The sequence below is a fragment of the Ambystoma mexicanum genome, chromosome 1p (genome assembly GCF_040938575.1).
Source record: "Ambystoma mexicanum isolate Mex_15411 chromosome 1p, UKY_AmexF1_1, whole genome shotgun sequence".
Lineage (NCBI taxonomy): Eukaryota > Metazoa > Chordata > Amphibia > Caudata > Ambystomatidae > Ambystoma > Ambystoma mexicanum.
Window position 1 is genome coordinate 990,876,169 of NC_090921.1, and position 15,461 is coordinate 990,891,629.

At 44.8% G+C, this 15,461-nt stretch overlaps 1 protein-coding gene across 1 annotated transcript in view; it reads left to right on the plus strand.

Moving 5' to 3' along the window:
- The window catches only part of SETD6 (SET domain containing 6, protein lysine methyltransferase), a 667,868-nt gene that overhangs the window by 268,444 nt on the left and 383,963 nt on the right, over positions 1-15,461 (plus strand). Inside the window, exons 5-6 of the mRNA XM_069654594.1 lie at positions 11,609-11,803; positions 12,440-12,557. Of these exons, the coding sequence (XP_069510695.1) occupies positions 11,609-11,803; positions 12,440-12,557 (313 nt within the window). The remainder of the gene's footprint in view (positions 1-11,608; positions 11,804-12,439; positions 12,558-15,461) is intronic.

A 15,461-nucleotide genomic window follows, 5' to 3' on the forward strand; every position in this document is an offset into this window, starting at 1 on the left:
AATGGTGACCCTTGTGTCCCTTACTGCAACTGCAAAGACTGCATGTGACAAAAGTCCACAAAAAGGTGTGTAAAAAGGTACACTGCCACCAGATTGTGTCACAGTAATCAAAAAGTTACATGAGAGACGAGACAAGGGGAGACATTGTTTTCCCCTCAGCACTCCACTGAAAGTGGGCTCTGCTGATCTCGCAAAAATAAAATACAGGTGGGGCAAAGAGTGTCTTACTGCCCTGGTAGCTTGTGTTATCACAGGTAAAATAAAAATGGAAGCTCTAGGAACTCCCAGCAACACTGCACAGAAAGAGCTGTGTGCTGCAATAGGAAAAGGTAGGTGCCAAAAAAGTTAGAGAAACTCCATTAAAAAGTACCGAAAAAGAGGTGAAAAGGGTTCCCAGGGTCAGAGTAGATAGATGAGTGAGTGTGGAAAAAGGTTCCCACTCAACTCGGAACTGTCCAAAAATTCAATTGTGCAGCAAAAATGCTGGGGGACTCTCATAGTAGGGAGAAGTCAACTCAAAAAGGAAAATCTACCCAACACTATCTTTCAGATACAAGCTTTTAGATAGACCATCAAAAAGCGATGGAATGGAATAACCAAAGTTTATTCAAAGGATTACAGGGGGAGGTGAATGTGTTTCAATTACTTACCACCCTGACTCCGATTTTGCAAGATGACTAGGTATGTGGACTGTGGGTTGCTGGAGGCAGGTTTTTCCACTGTTGGATCCAGTTGAAGGTGCCCAGGAGCTGCAGGTGCAAGGATTAATCCAGGAGCAGAGTGTTACCCTTTGCGAAGAAGAAATGCAGAAGGCACTGATGCAGACTTTGAGAACACCTCACCAGATGGGGAAAGCGAGTTGCTACCGCACACGGGTGACAGAAGGTGTCTTTCCAGTCTTGGTTTCCAGAGCAGGATCCCTTGATGTTGGTAAGCTGAAACCTGGTCGAAAGGCGACTTGCGATACGAGCTGGCAACCACTGAAGTGCTGGCGATAATTCTACTGAGGTAGTCCACTGGAGAGCCGGTCAGTCCACTGGGTGGTCCAGGGAACTTCCGAAGGCTCAGGACGGCTGGATTCTCAAGAAGGTGTCGAGACTGGCCAGCCCAGTGCTTGAAATGACGCTCACAGCCTTCGCAGATCAGGAAGTCCAGCATGGCTTCACTGGGCCAATTGCAGGAAAGGATACTGGGCCGCTTCAGGAGTCGTCCATGGATCTTCAGTCTACTAGTCTACACAGGATACTTGGCTCCAACACTGATCTCAAGAAATGGCTGCAGGAGTCCTCTTCTTATCCTAACTCTTGGCTGGAAGCAAGTAAGCATCTGCACCATTCAAAGAGCCCGCAGTGGTCCAATCGGGGACCACTGTGGGTTTCACTTATGCCTCACACGCAGGCTCTCTGGCACCACAGATGTGAAGTGGGACCAGACCGTCCCACCCACTTGATGTGCCACAGACAAAGGCACCACTAGCTTGCGAAAGCAGCAGCTTTCCCGGGCAAGTGCATGACCTTTTTTATATGGGATTTTCTGACCAAACAACAATATGGCCAAAGAACAAGCAAGAAAACTTGTGACACATCCATTTTAGGGCACTGGCCAAATTTAGTAGTCATACGTGGTAAATGTGAATGTGCACCCTAAAAAGAATGCAAAAATGTTGATGGATTTCTAAACTCTGACCTGGTGGGCAGAGGTTTGGGTGGCCATCCTAGTTAAGTGAAACAGGAGAAACTCCTGGACAAACCAATCTACGGTAGCCTGGCAGGCGGCCATGCTAAAATTGAGGCAGGTGGCTTACAGTTAAATTTAAACTAAGGTCACCGTGTTTCTTTGTGTAACCTTGGTATTTCACCTGTGCGCAACACTGGGTACCTCTGATCTTATCCCATGCTGTACACCAATTTATTAATATGGATTTCTAAACTCTAACCTGGTGGGGAGAGGTTTAGGAGGCCACCCTATTTAAGTGGAACAGGGGAACCTTCTGGACAAACCAGACCAATCTACGGTAGTTTGGCAGGCGGTCAAGACTAAGTCTCAGGATGGGTAAGAGTGATTGGAAGCCCTTAATGAGCACACACAGTAAAACTCCACAGAACACTCTTATTTAAGTGTATATCAAAAATACATTTATAGTGGGCATGATAACTAAACACATATAAACCAAATTAAACATAAACAGTTACCACACACGCCTTACAATCTTTACCATGCATACAGATATGTTTCGCCTAATGCAGTTCAGGGGGAGAATACAACCTGCAACAGAATAGATACGCCAACACAAATATTGCATTAGGCAGTTCTTCAAAGTCGATCCCTAACTTTTGCAGTCCTGCCCTACGAATGGGGGAGCCTTATGCTCAAAAGTACAGCAGTGCGTTAACGCGCGGTCGTGCGTAAAAGCGAAAACTGGTCCTCTTCAGCGAGCTGTAGTAGTTCAGGAAGGGGCTTGAGAAGATGAACAGTGTCCTATTATTTGAGGAGGGTCTACAGTTAGTGCGACTTTCGAGTTTCGGGAATAGCTAGGGAGAGCAGGCAAGCCCTGCTAAAATGAGCATCTTTTCAGGGATTCTCAATCATATAGAACAATGGCTGTGCCAGGGGGCCACAGGTAAGTACTCTCCGACCCTTGACACAGTCCGGGCCAAACTTTGCCAGTCTAGTCGAGGTCGCTTGTAGGTTCTACCCCTGAAGTTGCACGTCACTCTGGCTCTCAGTGGCTGCGGGACAGGACGATCGTCCGTGGCTGGACAGTAGCATTTTCTCAGCTCTCGGTGAAGAAAAGAGGACCGTTCCAGTGCAGCATGTCTCGGGGCAGAGTTGGGCAGGTATGCAAGGCTCCTACAACAACAGTCACCACAGCAGGGGCACCCATGGACCGCAAATGCTTGAGGCATGGCGCACCCTAAAAAATCATGACCCAGAGGAGCTAGGACTACAAGTTTTGGCGGGAGAGGGCCCAGGACCACAAGTTGGCGATTCCCAAAGTCTCAAGTGTCAACAGAGGACATCCGTGCTCCTATCTGATACGCCGGGTTCGAGCTGGTCAGTTCACTAGATGGCCCAGGAACACTTCCGAAGAGGCTCTTTTTGAGGGTAAGCAGGAGGTGCCGAGAATAGTTGATCCCACTACTTCAAAGGGTCGAAGCGCCCTTGCAGGCCTTCTGCGATCGATATAAAAGCAGGATTCCGAAGGACAACAGCAGGGTCAGGGTGCCAAACCTTCTGGCACGTCTCCAGCAGTTCCACAGGTCTGCTCTTTCATTTCAGGATACTTGGCTCCTTCTGTAGTTCGGTGTGAACTTCAGGTGATCGACCGGGAATGGATGCAGGGCCCCCTTCTCTTATCCAAGATTCGTTTGGCGCTCAAATCTGGGATAGCCAATGGAAGATCTGCTTGCTTGCATTCACGCCGTGCATGGGCCAATCATGGACCATGGTGGTTCCAGTCATTCAGGCTTGCCAGACATACTGGGACCAGTAGTGTGGATTGGGGCCAGACAGTCCCAACCCTCTTCCTGGGCACTAGCACATGTGACATGCAGAAGCCCGCAAATGAAGTGGTTTTCGCGGGAGACTGCATGCCCAATTAAGGAATACCCAGTTCACTCGACCGCGGGGTGGGGGGGGGAAGGCAGAGGGACAAAATGGCCAAAGGACAGAACAAAAGACTTTGTGACACAGCCATTTTCGGCACTTGCCCTAGTCTTCAGTCAAATGTAGTAAACGCGTTTTGGTCCACTAAAGAAGTACAAATATTTTAAAAGTAAACTGCTGCCACCAGTTCGTCCTAGGCACACTTGTACAACCACCCAAAAATCCTTAGATGGTGCCGAAGGCCATAAAACAAAAGGACCCTTGTGCACTGTACTGTAAGGTACATGGCACATAGATAAAATTTTACCAAGACATGTTAACATAGTCAGACTAAGGGAAACATAGTTTCCCAGTACTGACCGTCTGAAGGATGTCTGTTTCCCTACAACAGATGAGCAAAAGCCCAGAGTAGTGCAACTGAAGGCTGTGCTCCACTGGAAAAAGTCAGGTTAGGTAAGCCAAACAAAACCCAAAATGTGGGGGGGGGTCCATAAATGGAGGGAAAATTGCACCTAAGGGAAATCTTTCCGAACGGGTATCTGCTGCCACCAGCTTGTTTATAGGCACATGTAAAAGTAACCAAAATTCCCATGTGTAAAAGACTAGGTTGATACAAAGGTGTCCGTACTGCATTGTAGGATGCTGTGTGCACTGTTAAAAAGTTGGTAAAAATGACAAAAGGGAAACCTATTTTTCCAATACTGCTGGTCTGAAGCACTGACCAGTTTCCCCATAACAAAATGAGCAAGGCCAGGGAGTGAAGCTGAAAACTTCACTTCGTATAAAAAGTCAGAACTGGTTCAAAAACAAAAAGTAAAAAGTTTGGGTGTCCATAGAATATGGAGGGAAAGTTGCTAAAAGAGAAATCTTTCCTAACACTGTGCTGTCAATATCTCAGGCCAATAATTCATCGGTTATTGCACCGCAATCACACTCCTTGGTATTCTGACCACGTCATAGCTGTTTAAAGTTCAGTAGTTGGAGCTTTCACTCGCTCTTCCAGTGATACTGTAGTATTGTCCAGCTTGTAGGTTTTTTTCAGCTAGTGCCTCTAGCTGTTGCTTCATACAGTTGATTTAGTGCAACCGAACCTGAATTTTGTTGGCCAGTGCGTTGTAAATGTTTTGCTTTGCACCCAGTACTGTGAATAGCTCAGAGTTGCCTTCTTTTATAGCTCCCACATTGCCCTCGTGTTTATGCAAGACCTTTAATTCATGAGATATTCCTGTGTTTAAGCTGGACCCTTGCTCTTTGTGAATTCTTAGATTCTCAGTTGCTGCTTTTGTTGTATGTGTGTGTATATACATATATTTCGGAGGCTTGTGGCTCTGCTTAGAATCGCATGCTGTGTATAGGCCGACATCTAGTGGTAGTCGCAGCGTTTGTTATACTATCCTTTGTGTGACGTGTACTGTACCCATGGTCCTTTACCCGTCAAGGTTGTTTTTTTCCAGTCATCGGAGTCGGTCACTATTTGCAGAGTTCCTTGGCTAATGCCATTATTATAGAAGTTATTATGCTTATATTTAGTTGTTCGCGTACTTTATTAAACATGCCCATTGTGCCCAATGTTCTCTGCGCCAAAGCTGTAGACCATGCTCTCAAATGTGCTGAAGAGGAGCAAAAGACCCTAAAGACACGAGGGCTGATATCAAATAAACCCTATTTATAACAGGGGTTATTTCACCCACGCTGTTCCTTTTGCGGACAGGGATTCCCACGCTGGTCACAGACAGGATACAATCGGGGACCGTCCTCTTGGTTTGCCTCCCAGTCAATCCACCCCTTATCAATCCAGTTTTCAAAGGGGCTACAGAAGAACTCTAGGTAGAGCTGTCACTGCTAGAGACGCTACAGCCTCTAAGCAAGGACGTTCCCGTCCAAGTTCCCTCCCATGTCTCCCCAGTTGAAGGCTGCATTTGCCTATGTGCCCACGAATGGGAGGTAATCACATCGGATCAGTGGGTTCTATCAACAGTGGCAAAGGGTTACTCCATCGAGATTCTAGAGAAACCCCAACATCATCCACCAAGACACAGGAAAATGTCTCCACAACATCAAAAAATCCTGCAGGAAGGCGCAATAGAGCTGGTTCCATCTCATGAAGTAAACAGGGGTATCTATTCCGTGTGCTTTCTAGTTCCAAAAAAGGATTGAACTATGCACCCTATGTTAGTCCTGAGTCCAGCCAACGCATGTGACACCACAAAAGTTTTGTATGACCACACTTCAAGAAGTAATTCCCCCTCTTAAAACAAGGGGATTGCATGGGAACATTGGATATGAAAGATGCATAGCTTCATATTTCAAGGTTGCCAGTGCACAGAATATAGCTGCACTTCCAATTAGCACATACACACTATCAGTTCAAACTGATCACCTTCGGCATTTCATCAGTGCCAAGGGTGTTCACCAAAGTTCTAGCAGTGGTAGCAGCGCACTTGAGAAGGTTATCCATCCCAGTGTACCCTTATCTGGACGACTGGCTCATGTGTCAAAACAACACTGAAGCAAAAATAAATCTATTGCTCTAATTGGGGTTCTCCGTTGAGAAAAAGTCTAGTCTTGTCCCCAGTCAAAAATAATGTATAGGGCTCCTGGTTGAGACCCTATCCCCAGGAGTGCTCTATAATCAAAATCAAAATCACAAGTGAACAGGGTCACTCCTACTCATTCAGACAACCCAAAATTCTACTTCATATAATATAAAAGACACATCTTCAAAGTAGCTGTAAATGTTTATAATCGAAGGATGAGACCTAAGGTCTAATTGTACACAAAACACAGAACATTCCAATGAACAACAGACATGCAACAAATGTGTGATGCTGAAGCACATGAATCTTCGAGACACATGGGACTCCGATTTCAATACAAACCTACTAGTGAATACATTGCCTACTGCTATGTTAGAACATAACAGGGGTCAAAAACATAAAGTGCATTAACATAACACAATGTTGAGAAGTTACAGATGTGAACAGTGCTAATGATGAATACTGTAATTGAAATTGAAAAAAGTCTACACAGGAATGTTTCGGCCCTAACAGGTTACAGTATAAGCCTTTCTTGAGCGGGCCTTCATCAGGACGGATGAACTCGAAAGGTGGAGTGTTTTGTGTGTGTACTGCCTACAAGACAAGAACAATGCGGCAGTGTCAGTACTTGGGTAATGAGGAATAGGTAAGGAGGTAAACATAACTAATTTGTTGTTTATGTCCAAATAAATGTGTACATTTCTTACTATGTCAATGCAATAACTCAGCACGGTTTCAGAAAGAGTGGGGCACCCATGTGATATCGGGTGATCTCTTGAGAAACTTCATAGTTTCAATGGAGGGGGTCCAATCTATAAATGAGGACTCATGTCAGATCTATGTCTGTACAACCAGTAATGGACAAACACTAGAATAACACACACGTGTCATAGTAGACTTATGTGGGTTTACCTGTGCGCGCCACAGTGTGCCTTTAAAATGAGGAATTGAAAATGTGGCTCTGTGTGGTTCTAGCGCCTCTTATGCCGTGGCCTGGATGGCACCGTGTCTGTTCAGTGGACTGAGGCTTTTGGTGGGGAGACCAGGCTTGCTATCCTGTATCAATCCCCTTCTTGCAAGGGTTGGGGTCCCTGTAATGTATAAGCGGGAGGTCAAGCTCTGTGGAGAATCACATGCCTCTCACTGGTTCATTTTATCGTGTCATGTGTGAACTCAATTGTCCTAAAATATTCAAATCTAGATATCAAAGAATTGAAACTGAAATTTTTTTTGAAAATTACAAATGTTTTACCTCCGCTGGAAGTTCTCTATGAATGCCGTGCTAAACTGCACCGATTAAATCGGGCGTCCTGGCGAGCTGCACGTGTTGCTCGTGTTCTCTATTATCAGATCCCCCAACCGTGAGTATCTACGGGTGTAATCAAAACACTGTGCTTTAGTATAGATGCCAAATTGATCGCCTAGTTCGGCGCCCAGCCCGCATATTACTTACCTGTGGTGCTGTGGAGCTCCCTGCCAAGCGGCAGTGATAAACTGGAAGATGCCGTCGTCATGGTGACCGATGTTTATATATCGGGCCGCCATTTTGGATGTAGATGTGTCGCGGCCAGTGAGTAATTGACTTAACGCTTCCTGTGTGCTACTAAATGAGTAGCCACATTATCTTGTCTCGTAGGCAGTACACACACAGAACACTCCACCATCCGTCCTGATGAAGGCCCGTTCAAGAAAGGCTTATGCTGTAACCTGTTAGGGCCGAAACAATCCTGTGTAGACTTTTTTCAATTTCAATTAGTGTTCATCATTGGCACTGTTCACATCTGTAACTTCTCAACATTGTGTTATGTTAATGCACTTTGTTTTTGACCCCTGTTGTGTTATAACATAGCAGTAGGCAATGTATTCACTAGTATGTTTGTATTAAAATCCGAGTCCCATGTGTATCGAAGATTCATGTACTGCAGAATTGCGCATTTGTTGCATGTCTGTTGTTCATTGGAATGTTCTGTGTTTTGTATACAATTGGACCTTAGGTCTCATCCTTCGATTATAAACATTTACAGCTACTTTGAAGGTGTGTCCATTATATTATATGAAGTAGACTTTTGGGTTGTCTGAATGGGTAGGAGTGAACCTGTTCACTTGTGATTTTGATTATGTTGTTCTTATTCAAGTAATGTAATTCATGCAAGCACTAATAAAGACTCAAGAACGCTTAGTTTTTCCATCAAACGAAAGAGTCCAAAATATGCTGTTTCAAATCCCTCATGTCGCTGGTCATCAGATAACCACGCGCAAGGTAATGCGCCTTCTCGGCGTGATGGCATCTTGCATATACCTTGTCCCATACGCGCGGATGAGCATGCATCCTGTGCAGAAGTGGCTAGCAAATCAATCGTCTCAAGCAAGCGATCAGTGGGACGATCTAGTGGTCGTTTTGCAGCCCTTGGAACAGGCTCTACACTGGTGGTCCAGAGACAATGGGCTAAAAGGAGAAACCCTTTTGCAACCCACCAGTGCAGGCCACTCTCACAGTATGCCTCACTCTCTGGATGGGTAGCACATTACCTTCATTGCAAGGCACGCACCGTGTGGACAAAACCAACGCAAGGAAATCACATCAACCTACTAGAATTCCTAGCAGTGCTCAAGGCCCTACAAGCATTTCAACATCACTTGGCAGGACAAACCGCTCTAGTCCTCAGACCGTGCCACTGCCATGTTCTACCTCAACAAGCCGGCCGAGACACAAGTCTGTCCAGGTTAGCCCAAAATATTTGGAAATGCTCTCTCCAATGCAACATTTTCCTACTATCTCAACACGTTGCAGGGAAACGCAATCTTCTAGCAGACAACTTAAGCAGAAATCTGCAGCTTCCCGCAGAACACGAGTGGCAAATTCACACACATACTTCACACAATGTCTTTGCCCAATGGGGACAACCAGACTTGGATCTGTTTGCAATGTAGGTTTTTCCAACCAAAGTGCAAGCTGAAGGCCCTGTGGATGAGATGATCAGAGAAATTTGCTTACGCTTCCCCCCCCAACACCACTCCTCAACAAGATAGTTCATAAGATGCACCAGGAACCAGTCACACTGATCCTAATAGCACCAATGTGGGCTCAACACCCATGGTTTGCACACCTACTCAAACTGTGGCAAATCAATCAAACTTCTGTGCCCATATAACATGCTGTCCCAACACAAAGGGACAACTTTCAATTCATATCCTCAAACTCTGAACTTGGTAGCCTGGCTCCTGAAGTCCTAGAGTTTGGACATTTAAACCTTCCACAAAGGTGTATGGACATCGTAAAAAAAAGGCCCGAAAACCCAACACCAGACACTTAGAAACGATTTGTCATTTTGGCGCAGTTCATGCAACATCAGTCCATTTTACTGTTCCCCTTTTCATATAGTGCACTATCTGCTTTATCTTTTGGACTCTGGGTTAGTCTTTAATTCCCTCAAAGTGCATTTAGCAGCACTCTGCTTACACTACCTCCCAGAGCAAAGTGTCATGGTGGAAAGTTCCTGTAAACAAAGCTTTCATGGAAGGAGTAGAGGTTATACCCTCCAATTTCTAATCCATCTCCGGGGTAGGACCTAAATGTTCTGCTCACAAAACTCCTGGGCCACCTTTTGAACCAATGCACAAGGCTAGTCTTACACATCTAACACATGACTGTTTTTCTTATAGCCAACACATTGATAAAATGGGTCAGTGAAGTAAAAGCCCTCTCTGTTCAAGATCCCTGTATTACTATTCACAATGACGAGGTGGTTCTCAGAACACATCCTTGCTTTTCACCTAAATTTATCCCAAAGTTCCATGTTAACCAATCCATTGAACTTCCAGCTTTTTTCCAAAACCCAACAAATTCAGCAAAAAGAAGCCTCGATACTCTGGATGTAAGGAGAGCTATCATGTACTACCTAGACAAAACTAAACCCCTATGTAAAACAGATCAGCTCTGTTTCCATAGCAGCTGGTAGGGAAGTAGATCATGCCTCTAAATCCGCGATCTCAAAGTGAATAGTCTCATGCATCCAAGTTTCCTATTCACTATCTAACAAATCCTTACCTTTCACACCGAGAGCCCACTCTACTCAGGGTACAAGGGCTACTCTAGCTTTCATTGCAAATGTTCCATTAGATGGAATTTACAAAACAGCCACTTGGAGTTCCATTTACGCATTTACACAATACTACTGCTTAGATGCGCTCAAAAGCGGGCCCCCTGGTGGGTCAAGCGGTATTAAGACATCTATTTGCCACTGTACCTTCAAACATCCCACCTCCATCTCCACAAGCCTCAGAAGGCATAGATTACTTTCCATAATCAATTTCTGATGCTTGAAAAAGCTTAGATTCAAATGCGGCCACCCTTCCTCCCCTCTTGGAATTTAAGATGCACAGATGCCTTTCGCCTTTATTCTTTCTACCTCGATTTTCCTGTACTTGCGCAAACACTTCATGCACCCTCATGTCAGAAATAAAACCATCTGAGGGACCTCGAAGGTCAATGGGTACAGTACATGTGGCACAAGGGATAGTATTACAAAAAACACCCAGTCGACGTCCCTTTTCGAATTTCAAAAGCAAGTTATGTAATACTCTGTGACTACCACTATATGTTGGCCTATGCACAGCATGTGAATCTAAGCAGATAGAAGCATCAGAAATATGATTACTGTAAGTAATGTATGCCTCTCTCACTGTCTTTGTGTAGCGTTGGCTGTTTACAGGCCCACAAACAAAATGGCTCTAAAATCCTACAAATCATCTTGCCTGTGCAGAGGTACCAGAGCTAACGGGATTCTTCCACTCAACTGCATCATGTGACTCCACATGGAATACTTATTTCATTGAAATACCGAACCATGAAAAGGACTGCTTTTGAATATGGACAAATGTATGCTTACTCAATAAATTTGTTTCGGGTATAATGGTCATGAATTAGTCTTACTTGATCATCACATCAGAAATTGGGATTTACACAAAAACAGACCAGGCGTAGGCAGTGTGGTTATCCATTCAATAACCGCGCACCATTTCAAGATACTGAGCTGTAAAGCTCAATTGACTGCTTCACAGAATCCCCTCAGTGTCTTCATCTTTACTGAAGCAATACATTCACTTTGTTTTGCTGCCCTTTTACTGATGTATGTAGTGCTAGAAGAATGGAATTATCTCATCTCAAATGGCACACTTGTGCATGGTAGGAAGTCTGCACTGGTCCATTATCCAATCTAACTAGAAAGCGAGTTAATAACCGCTCAAGTGAGAGAAAAGCACAGAGAATCTTGTAGGTTGTGGGTCATAGCAGAACAGATTAGTTTTGTCTTTATGCCGCAATTAAAAAAAGTTCACGTGGACATGGATGTTCTGGTGGAGAAGACCCTGCCAGAAAATTGTAGCTGTTGTACTTTGCGTTGAAAAATGTTTTTCCACTTTGACTTTTCTATATGTAACATTTTTCTCCTTCCATTATGACACAGGCCGGAGCAGGAGCGCAAGAGACTGCTTCAAGGTACTGGTGTTCCGGAGGTGGTGAAGAGGGACCTGGAAAACATGCAGGTGGAGTACTTCACCATTGTGACACCTTTTATGAGGAACCACCCAGATCTCTTTCAGCCAGAAAGACACACAGCAGAGCTGTACAAGAAATTAGTGGCATTTGTCATGGCCTACAGGTAATTCTATGCCTTGTTTGCTGATCATCTCAGACATGACTTCTGAACTGAGCTATTGTTCCATAGCAGTGGCTGGTGACCGATAACTAGTGCATGAAACATTGGAAGATTACATCAACTATATCACATGTTGTATCTTAGGGTGAATGTAGTGTTCATGAGTATTTTCAGAGTCTTGAGGAAAACTGTTGTAGAACAAGTAACGTGATGTGTTCCCTGTTGATTTTACGTTTTATTATTGAAATTGTTATGGTAATGAATGCAAACACGTGTTTGAAACTGTAATCCTTATAGAATTATCTGATATTATTTCTATTAGCTTCACTAAATGTGTTACTCTTTGAAGTATTTGGGCTGTTAACCCTGATACCCATTTCCAATACTTTCAATGAAACTAAATTGCTCCAATTTTTTGTTCAGAAATTGCCTTCCATTGATCGTGGGACACACCCTCCAGAGAAAGCCTGTATACTAACCCTCTTGCAGAGAGTAACTGCCTTTTGTGCTATCCTGATGGTCTGTAATTGCATGTCCTGTTTCTTTGTCTGCACACTCTTATCTGGTAACTGAACAATGTTTTGGGAGGCAATTTAGTAGTGTCTAAATGTTTATTTGACTTGTCTCACGGTTCTTAAGCTTTCAAGAGCCTGAAGAGGAGCAACGAACAAAGCATCCCATCCCTCCAATGATGGTGCCTGTGGCTGACACCTTAAACCATGTTGCGGACCACAATGCGCATTTGGAATTTTCCACGGTAAGATGAATGCTGGAATGGAGGCTGTGAAGGTTTAGTGGGTAATGTAAATGGATCTTTTATATAGTGACCTAGGCCATTTTGGTGGCCTCTTGGCATTTGGTGATAAACAATACTTGTAATCGGTAAAAATCTTATTCTGTCCTTTTGCACACAATTTCACTGCAAACAACCAAATCTTTCATTTTATTTATTTGGAAATTACTAATGTTTTTGATGCCTTAGCTCGGGAGGATAGCTCAGCGGCAACGTGCTCGCCTTGGAAGCAAGACGACACGGAACACCACAGGTTCGATCCCCGGGTCCGCGCTTAGAAACCTCTCGGTATTAAGTGCATTATAAATAACCTATCATACCTTATAATCGTACCTTAAATGTTACCGGTGCTAGATTTCTTCCACTTTTATAGTATGTTCTACATTTAATTGATCTGAGAGGCTGCTTTGTTTTTAAAGAAGTATTTGATTGGTAAAGTTACTATTCTTGTTGTTTTCCATCCCCTATTACTTTAATTCTTTGTGGATCCGCAAAGTGAAGCTTCAAGTGGAACCAGCACTGCCAAAGCCGGTAGGTTCAAAAGGAGTCCCTTTAGGGAGCCAGGACAGCCAAAGTCAATGGGCTAGTTCAAAGTTTTGATGCATTCTTGGAAAATGTTTTTAAATAGTCAGTCGTTGAAATAGAAAATAGTCGCCTTGAAGAAGCACAAGCTGAAAGGCCAGTGCAAGTGAGTTGAGGTCAAATCAGAAGAGGGTAAAATAGCACCCCCCAAGCTAGAAAGCACACCAGATGGCAAAAGGTTGATGTACCCCAAACCCCAAAGTACCTGTGAACTGAATAATTTGTTCCAGTTGGATGCCTTGTTGAATTGTAGCAGATCCATGTTCCTGGTCCTTGGTCGTGGTGACAAGAGAGGACGTCTGTTGGGCTCCTGTGGCAGCACTCGAGAGAGGGGCTCGGCAGCAATGGATTCTCCTTGATTCAGTGGCTCTTTGTGGTTTTGGCGCCTTTTTCTCAGTGCAAAGAACAAACAGCTCTGGTTAGCAGTCACTTGATCCCTCGTTCCTGGACTCTGAATGAAGATTCCCTGCTTCTGTAGGGTCCTCTGGATTCCCACAAAGTTTTGGCCGGATTTGCACTTCGGAAGACGATGCAATCGATGATGGTCGGGGGTCTCTGGATATTGGGATTCTGCAGCCTTGGAAACTCACAGCAAGTCAGGGGGTGTGCCAAAATGGAGCTTGTCTTGAGGCTAGTTGATCCCACCAGCCCAAAGGACAAAGTCGTCCCGTGCGGGTCTTCCCAGTCAAACGTAAACAGGATCAGTACAGCTGCAGGGCTTCATCAGGCACTTTGCGGTCCAGGAGGGTGCTGCTGGTGTCTCTTCACATCATCTTCGTTGGATGTTGCCCTCCAGTGGTCGACTCTGCCTCTAATCCCAAAAGCTTTGCCTTTTAAGCAAGTTCCCATTAATTTACAGCCCTAGGCTGTCAATCGCACTGCAGGGTGGTTGTCCTCCTGCACAGCCAGCTGGCCAATCAAAATTGTTTTTACTCGGGCACACCTAGACACAAAGGACATGGAGGTTTCCTGTCCCTCCCTCACTTCCTGCCTTTCCAGACACACTGGAGCCTGGGTGGGCTTCAGGGCTGAAGCCCGCCAAAGGCGAAATGCACAAAGCACTCAAACCTGATTCAAACTGAGTAAAAGCCCAGAAGAAACTGACAAGAAATGGCGAAAAAAGAAGACTGGGGGCATTTTGAGAAAAGGGTCACCCTTGGGTGCTGTACTGCAGCTGAGCTATCAGCCTGCAGATACAAGGCACAAGGTAGTAAAAAAGAAACCACTGCCACCAGCCGCTCGAGTGAATTAGTGTAACAGAATCTTACATAAGGAGTGGGTTAAAGGAGTTATTATGTAACCCCCCCCCCCCCCCAGAACTCCACACAGGAGGGTGTTGTGTGCTGGACCCATAAAAGAAAAGATGAGTAAGACCAGGGTCATTTTACTATTCTTGGGAACGATAGTTCACCCAAGAAAATGTAGTTAAACATAAAGAGAAGTCCAAGGGACTTCTCAGTGGCACTGCACACAAGGTGCTGTGTGTCTCAATGCAAAAAGCAGATGCCTATGGCGTTTACAAGACTCCATTAATCAGTAAGAAACACAAAAATCCTAGTCAGAAAAAACACATAAGTGAATATAAAGTCCCACTCACTCAATAGTTAAATCAAAAAGCCCTGAGTCCAGCAAAAGAGCTGGGGGTCTCTAGGGAATTGGCACAATCTGGGTAAGTCCAACAAGGCTCAGTTCTACCCGACAGGTGAGTAGAACACAGCAACGGACCTCAGGGGGAGCCAGAGGGAGATTTCTCGTTGCAGGTTCATGACCTAGAAGCCCACGAAGAAAAGAAGCAAAGCAGGACTTGCGTCTATTGTTAACCAGTGGACAACTTTGGTAGAAGGGAACTTGCAAAACCCCGCAACCATGGGCACCCATTGGGGGTATATCCAAAGGGCACTAGTCTTTGGGGCAGTTCCGGTGGACACGACTTGAACATTAAAATGACCGGAACAAATATTCTGATGCAGGTCTAATTATAGGATCTGGACCAGAGTTCGAAATTCCAGGGAGCTGGGAGCTGTTTAGCTCCTGTTTGTAGCTTAGAAGAACCTGGTTAGCTTGAAACCAACACCTGCCAGAAGCTATTTTTGGCATCCCAGACAAACTGTTGCCTTACATGCACACCTGTGCAAATTTAACTCTGTGTATTTGGGACAGTCTAATGTTAATGTTAAAGGATATTTGTACCGTGCACTATCACCACTGGAGTGGTCCTTTGGCGCTCTCGCAGCTCTGAAAAAGGCCAGCAGGGGGGGGTGCGTTAGTGGGAATAAGCTGGACAAG